Here is an 8,481-nt window from a genome sequence, read left to right on the forward strand (position 1 = left end):
GAAATGGATCGTAAATGTCATCAAATGCTGCATTTCTTCTGTTTTGTGATTGACATTTTACTGACATGATTTGAACTTTGTTAAACCTTTTTTTTTTTTTTTTTTTTTTTTTTTTTTTTTTTTTTTTTTAAGGGTTTATGCCTCGCATCATCAAAATTGCCCCTGCTTGTGCCATCATGATCAGCTCATATGAGTTTGGAAAGACTTTCTTTCAGAGAGTGAACCAAGAGAGAGAACTGAAAGCACTACAGCACTGAACCTGGCCTGACCTGGACTGAATGGAGAGGCAGATAAGCTTGTTGGCTAATCCAGACAGCTTAAAATACCAGAATGTCTTGTATAGCAGCCTGGTTCTGAAAGTAGAACATCTACTCAGGATTTGAGTTAGATTCACAAAAATGCACAGCACCTCAACCCCTAGTTGTAATGAAGGTTTCTGCAAAAAATGCTTCCAGGAGTATAATTCCTGTTTGAGAAAAAAAACAGTGATGTTATTGATATTTAAATGAGTTATCTTTGTATTAGAGTAGGTAAATAATGAGCCTTCACTGTTTTCTGAGAATGCAAAGAAATTGCTAGACTTTGAGTTCTTGCGATTTCTTTCTTCTTTTTTTTTTTTTTTCTTCAGTGCTTTAAGTGGTCATTCTAATAGACTATCCAATCACATGAGAAATTGCACCAACTTTGAAATAGGCAGAATGAGGCAACCATTCATAGATAAAGCGATAGAAAACGTCTTTTTTCCATGTCTGGATCTGAATTAACTTTGTGTTTCTTCTGCTGAAGATAAACTTACACCATAGTTTTTATTGTGAACCTTGCAGTGCCTTACTTGACCACAAATGTATGGATTTTAGCATCCTTGAAGTAGTTATGCTTAATTTCTTTTTCAATGCAGATGTTTTACTATGAATTTCACACTAGCTGACCCTTTCCAGTAGTATGCATCTTTCTTGTCTAAAGGTAGTTTGCCCTGCACCATATGCTGGTATATTCTGCGATCAAGCAACAGCTTGTGCAGGTGTGCAAGTGACGCAGTTGAATCGGATATATGTTCTTAGTTACAGCTGATTTTCGGCAGATAATTAGTCACATAGTAAGTAACAGTTTTGCTTTTGCTTCCAGTTAAACCCAAGAGTAAGGGGACATTAAGTTAGTGACGATGCAGTTAAAATGGATGGAATGACTAGCTGTTCATTAGAATTATTATCCCTTCCTTTAGAAATGAGCATTTCTTTTTCAGAAGTCTTATTTGAGGCTTGGAACCTTTTTTGTTAAGAAAGGTACTTTACCGCTGTCTCTATAGGGAACATTGCAGAAAATTAGCATTAAAGTTGCTCTTCAGGAGGGTTTTTTTTGTTTAATACAGCATTTTTATATCTGTGGAGTTGCTGCATTGTGAGGAGTGAATAAGCTAACTCAGATATTATTTATATATGTTTTGTTCATAGGTTCATAGATAGGTACTAGGCTATCGGCCCTGGGGCCTATATAAGCCTAGCCAAAAAGGTTCCCTGGCTTTCGCAATCAAGGAAAATTATTCTCCTGTGTCCCTGTCAAGCAGTGCCACAGAAGTGAACCTATTTCATTTTTCACCTATATTTTTTATTTCCTTTCAATTAGCCACAATTTCACAGAGAGAGGGGCAGCTTTTACTATTTGCTATACAGAATGTTAGCATTTAGCACTGATACTTGAGGAAAAGAATGCGGATTTCTGAATAAAATGGCATTATTAGTCATAATTCAGAAAACTGCTTTTCTTTGTGGACTAATGTTCTTGCATTCTCTTTGTTTGGTGGTAGGGTGTTGCTACCTACCCCACGCATTGAAATCTAAGATTGCTGCATTTCATAGAAAAGAAGATAAAAAGTCAAATTTGAATTAATTTCAGAGTGACAGGGCATTTTTCACAGAACAGTCCTTTATCTTGATTTTGATGTTAGCTGTAGTCTTTCTTGCTTGTAGTTAATTTGGGCAAAACCCATCTACATTGAAGGTTCATGAAGAAATGTTTACAGTGGACTGTCTTTAGTAATAAAAATTTCCATCTGCTCATCTGTCTGCCGAGATGGTAAGGAACAGTTTCCCCTTCTGAGCTTCTCCATTTAGCAGTGCTTTGTAAACCTGACTTCTTTACCCGTACTGTGCATTAAGGTAGCCCTACCCAGGAGTAAACTAGCAGCTGAGACAGCAGACAAGTGGAAGTCATTCCGTACCAAACGCTTCTGTGGTCTACATCATTTGATCCCTCACTAACTTTTGTTACACCATCACAGCCCTTACCAAAAGTAACTTTTGCTACACTTGAAGGGATAGACATTTTCTACCACAGATGTGATGAAAATTTGCAGCTTACCAGATGCATAGTTCTCATTTCTGCTGAAAGATATGGGGAAAAGGTGCTGACCAGACACATAAACTCAAGTGTGAGGACACTGATAGAATGGGACTTTTTTCTTATTCGTTTAGCCAGTGCCACCTTCCATCAGTGCCAGGATTCGGGGGCACAGATCACTGTTCTGCAGTTAGGGGGTGCAAAGAACAGTACATTGGAAAGGTTAAAGCTGCTTCATTGTGCTAGAAGTGGTGTTCAGCACTTTCTGTTTGCAGTAAGACAGAACCTTTTTCCCTACATTTTGCACTGTAAAATGTCTCCCAAGAGTACCACTGTGTCCGTAGCTGCAATTTGTCACATTCTACCACAAAGAACCTTTTTAGTAAGAAGGCCTGCCATACGATAACACTTACTGCCCTCCCTGCAGATTAAAAAGTGCCCCTGAACATTTAAAAAAAAAAAAAAAAGAAAGCCTGGATAAGTTTTCCCTAGAGAAAGTTAATCATTTGTTTTGTGGTTCATAGTAGTCAATCATCTTGGCATATATTGATAAGCAAGATTTCAATACCCTTTTCCAGGAAAAGGTAAACCAGGGACCATGATCAAAATGTTGAAAAAAAAGAGAACACTTAAGCCCAACTCAACCCTCTTTTTCCTTAAATATGATGCAACTATGTTTACTAGGTGAATGATTATAGAGCAGGGACAGATTTTGTTTTATTTATTTTTGGATGCAGTTTTGGCTGAAGTGGGTATCTTATCATTGTGGCAATAATTAACATCCATCCACCTGTCTTTTAATGTTATTTCCTAAAGCTTTATAGAAAATCCTAGTTTTCAGGTATTGTAGGATTAACCTGGTGAATTCCATGTTCTATATAACCATATTTGTTCAGAAGGGAGGCTTTTCTCTGTGCTACAGAAGACATTTTGGGTAGATAGCATTGCCATTATCCTGGCAGATGGCTCACTGAATGACACAGTTCATTCAATTTTAACCAACATCAAAGGGTGGGATTCCATAGAGTCTTTCTACTCCTGGTTTTTGAGTGATTAGAGGGGCACATGCTATTTTCATAAGAGCATTTACAGTTGTCTCTGTTCTCCATGCACCAGATGGGCTGCCAGCTTTCTGGGTGCTGGAACAGTGGTCATGTGTGGTATGCATGTCATTTCTAAAACTGAGAATGCAGATTTTTGGGCTAATGTACTAATGCAGTCCATGGAGCTTTGCTTTCATTATGTTTGTACACTTAAAGCGAATCATCAGGATGATCATGCAGGTTTTTTTCCCTTCTCTCTCTCTTTTTCACCACCTCTGTATGCATGTACGTATTTATGTGTACATTTATATAATGTAATGTAAACAAAATGTGTAAGTCTGGGCACTTGCACATAGAACTGTAATGTAAACAAAGCCAGTGTATACTGTATTAGTACACTGAAATAAATGTGCATTGCTGCTGTTACAGTACACGTGCAGATCACACATGCACAATGTTACATCCCCCTAGAAAGCTGAGCTCATATGCTGTATGAAAAATGGAGACCATTACCCCATTAACTGCTCAAAAATTGTAGTGTAGGACTTTTTGGAATCTCATCTTAAGTAGATAAATAAATGATCCAAACATAGTGAACTTTTTTCCCCTTGGTAGGTAAGGAGAGAGTGAGCCTGTGACATTTTTAATCACGCCTTAACTATGTAACGTGAGTTGTGCTCACAACTTAGTATAACTGGTTAATGAATTAAAATAAAAATGATAAAAACTGGACAGCATAATAATAATAATAATAATTAAAAGTTATGGCTCTCTGAGCTAGTAATTGAATTTTCATAGAAAATGACCAGTAGTGAAAAACAGTGATGGAAAGTAAACTGTGAACATTGGAGTAATTAAAAATAGTCTAAAAGCCTTGCTGACTTCAGAATTTGGCTAACAGGTGCATTATGAAATTGCACTTCTGTCTGCCATCCTGTCATATCTTCCTGTGCAGACTGGTAAGTCAAAGATTTTGTAGTGTTAGAGTTGATTATGGTGCTATTAAATAAGAATGAATAAACTGCAAAGGATTTAATTTATTTAATTTTTTCAGGGGTCTATTTTTAAGCTGTCTGGATTATGCCATATACATACTCTTGCTTGAGATAGTAAGCAGTGATTCCTGTGATGTCTCTCACTGGTCTTTTCTCATTCAAAGAAGGATTTTGCTTATCTGGCCTTCTCCACTGCCTCTCGATGGAGTGAAAATGTACTCGGGCCATGACATGGGCATTACACATCTTCTTTCACTTGCGTTGTCTTACTGGTCAAACCACTACTTCATTGTAGATGCGTGCATCATCCTGCTTTTGCTCAGCATCGTTTGGAACACTGTGTTTGCTTCATCAATTGATCAAGCAGGAAAAATAGAAGACCATGTTTCATTTCTGACTTCTGATCAAACAAGCATGTGCCAGTTTTTTTGTTTCCCTTGTTTGTATGGAGCAGTACATCTAAGGGTGGTGTTTGGGAGGAACTGCTGATGTGCAGAACTGATTCCCTTGCCACATTAAAGGAGCTGGTAGCACGATGGTGTATAGTTGTGTGAAACAGGCTTGGGAGAGATGATGCAAGCACTTAAGATTTTTCTTCCCCATCTGGACAAATGGGTGTTGTCATAGACTTAAACTGCAGAGCACAGTGGTCATTAAATTGTATGGACAGGTGACCACTGGTGGACTCTAATACATCTCTCTCTGTCTTTTTTGAGCTGTTGGTGAACTCTGTATGGAACAGACAAACGTGTCATGAACAGGACAATGTCTCTAACCAGGCACTGTGCCCAGCATTTGAAGTTTGGCTGCAAGGGAAGTTTTGTGTTACATGTAATTTCATAATCGTGCAACCAGTGAAGTAATTTCTCATGGACACTGCACTTGAGTTAATGTTTTTTTCTGCACACTACATTGCCTGTGTAGTAACATCTCACTGAAAGCTGTTTACCTTGTAATAGATATTTTGTCTGTTTCATTATGCCCCAGTTTTTGAAACTGGGTGTATTTAAGCTAGTGATATATTGCACTGTAAACAGTGGAACATTAAATTGTTTTCTAAGTGATTTTTTCTGCAGCTGTTAGCAGTCATTTAAATACCAATATTTTGCAATTTGTTTATTGTGATAATATTTGATTGAATATACATATAAACTCATGTCAAAAGTTGGAAAATAGGATGAGCCAAGCAAAACTATCTCAGTGTTTCAGCAGGCGTTCTATGTCGCTCCACCTTCCTAATTTGTTTGTAGTTCATTTTTGACCCCATGCCTGCTGACTGGCAAGCCATTGCCAGTTGGACTCTGTCCATTTACTTCCCTCACACTAGAGGCATGCTCAGTATTGTATGGAAGTGACAGCCTCCCAGTGGAGCCAGCCTTTAAGCAGCCATGAGAGTTGTTTTCACCTTTGCTGGGATCTCAGCAACTGAGGGGCTTATGTTATGTTTCTGACCACACTCCTGGACGTGATGTGAACAGCAGCAAGGACTACTGTCAACAGCTTTCTTGGCCACTTCCTACATTCTCCCTGCACTGGTTTTCTGCAATAGGTAAAGCCTCTGATTTGAATTCTAGCATTAGAGAACCACCTCCTTCCCTAGAATGTTCACACTCCTTTTCCCTGCCAGTTTTGTCAAGCACCTGATTTGCTACTTGAATTTTGGGTATGTGGGTTGCAGTCAATGCTTTATCCCTTTATGCCGAGGAGCTGGTTTCCTTCCTAATTCAACAAAGGTATGTGATGCTAAGGTAAATCTCAATCCTTCAAACTGTCACCATAATGATAAGTATGGGTAAGTTGGGCTTGTTAAAAGGTGATATATTTTTAACTTGCGTTTTTCCTTTTGAAAGTGGAGAGGCTAGGATTCCAAGACTGACATCATAGTTTGTTACCTCAGTGTTGACTGCAGACATCACAAAACCTGCATTTTGCCTAGGACAGAGCTAGGTGACATATGTCAAGTACGTGAGGCTGTAGCAGATTGTAGGTTGCCTGATATAGTAGACAGCAGTGGGTTTAAATAGGATATTATGTCTGCATGTGACTGTCAGATATGTTGAGTCAGCTGTGTCAGTTGTGCATCAGTCTGTGATGGGTGGGGGCAGTTTTTTACATCACAGTGATACTTGTGTACTGGCCTAAAGTGGGCTCATACAACTTGTCAATTCACAGCTGGATAGTGTGTGTGCGCATGTGTATCTGACCTGTGTCAGGCATGTATGAATATGCAGAGTATGTATGTGACCTGCTGTGCCAGCCAGGCACAATAATTTAGTGACTGTAGGTGATCTACCATCAGGTGTGCACAGCTGGAAACAATACAGCTCTCTCTGTCCATGTCTGACCTGTTTGGCATGTACAGATAAGCAGAGGAAGTAAGTGACGTGCTACATCAGCCATGCACAGGATTGTAGTGACTGTGCGTGATCTAGTGTGTTAGTTGTGTACAGCTGGATACTGTGTGTGTGTGTGAGTGAGTGTTAAACCTGTATTCAGCAGGTACAGATAAGCAGAGGATGGATGTAGCCTGCTATGTCAGGGCATATGGGCTGCAGTGACTATGGGTGACCTGGTATGCCAGTTATCCACAGCTGTATACAGTGTGTCTGTTTGCATGCATGTATGATGTGTGTCTACCAGTCTGTGTATATATTGCCTGTGTCAGGCATGTACGTATAAACAGAGGATGGACTTGACCTCCTATGTTATGTCCTATGTGTGTGCATGACCTGTGTTGGACATGCACATATAATCAGCGAATAGACATGACCTGCTATGTTAGCCATGGACATGGCTGCAGTGAGTGTGGATGACATGGTATGTCAGTTGTGCATAGCTGGAAATGGTGTGTCTGTGTGCATGATGTGTGTGAGCTGTGTTGAGCATGTACAAATAAGCAAAGGATGAACATGGCCTGTTATGTAGCCCGGCACAGGGCTGCATTGGCTGTGGGTTAATTGCTGTATCATTTATACACAGTTCAGTATTCTTCATATGTGTGTCTAACATACATCTGGTACATACAGGCCAAGAGGTTGTGGACATGACCCACTATATCAGCCATGTACAGGCCAGCAGAGTGTGGTTATGACATGCTGTGTCAGTCATAGACAAGTTTGCAGAAGTTGCACATGACTTGCTGTATTATCCATGCACAGTCTTGTAATGGATGTTTCCCTTAGTTAAAGAAGTGCTGCAAATTTGTGATGTACCACATTTGCTGTCTGTAGCTCTACTGTGGTATATATAGCCTCCCAAGTCAGTTGCATATGGGCCTACAGCAGATTTTCACTCTGCTCTTTTGGTAGTTGTCATATGTACAAAGATGCTTGCGAAAGACAATGTTGCTGTATCTGAGTGATGTTCATCGTGTTTCACTGTTGCAGTCATTACACTTGGTTTATCCTGCTGGCAGGCTACCCGCAGTCGGCCTGAATTCCAAAGTCCTGGTCCGGCGTCGGTTGCTGTCACCTATTCCCTGATGTCAGTGCGCCAGGGGTATATAAGATGCAGCCAACGCCATTTTCTTCAGTCTTTCTTGCCGCACGGTGCCCAAAGCAAAAGCAGTTCGCAAGTGCCGGTCGGCTGACTCCTGTGATTTTCTAAATTGAATTTCAGAACCGAAGTCTTCAATAAAGCTAAGTACCCCGTTGGGGAAACTTTTTCTTGCTCCAGACCGATGTCAGTAAAAGTTAACAATTGTATTTCTTGTGGGAAGCAAATACCTCATAAGGATTTTCACTCGTACTGTATTCCTTGCCTAGGCCCTGACCACGACGTTGCTAGTTGCCGGTTTTGTGCTAGATTCAACCAGCGCACTATTAAGCATTGGTTTGAGTTTGCTTTACATTACTTTGGCCGAAGGTTTAACTACATAATGCTGTCGGAACAACTGACCAGAATTCATAAAAAACACAAAGACAAAGAAAAGGACAGGCATCCGAGGTCCAAAACCGATGACTAAGCCTCTTCTAGGCCAGTCGCCAGTTCGCTGGTTCTCAGTGAGGCGCTTTCGCACCCCCTGACTTCCGCTACCTGAGAGCCACAGGCCGCTTCCGACTCCCACGTGGAGACAACTAGGCCTCTGGAAACTCAAGGTATTGGGC

At 40.3% G+C, this 8,481-nt stretch overlaps 1 protein-coding gene across 5 annotated transcripts in view; it reads left to right on the forward strand.

Moving 5' to 3' along the window:
* Positions 1 to 5,439, forward strand: part of LOC122788226 (solute carrier family 25 member 39-like) — a 389,064-nt gene extending 383,625 nt beyond the window's left edge. For all 5 annotated transcript variants that reach the window (XM_044055249.1, XM_044055252.1, XM_044055251.1 and 2 more), the window contains one exon: positions 133 to 5,439. In XM_044055249.1, coding sequence (XP_043911184.1) covers positions 133 to 257 — 125 coding nt within the window. In that variant the 3' untranslated portion in view covers positions 258 to 5,439. The remainder of the gene's footprint in view (positions 1 to 132) is intronic.
* Positions 5,440 to 8,481: the final 3,042 nt, after the last annotated feature.

This window comes from Protopterus annectens, chromosome 13.part0 (assembly GCF_019279795.1).
Source record: "Protopterus annectens isolate FY-2018-M chromosome 13.part0, PAN1.0, whole genome shotgun sequence".
Taxonomy (NCBI): Eukaryota; Metazoa; Chordata; order Ceratodontiformes; family Protopteridae; genus Protopterus; species Protopterus annectens.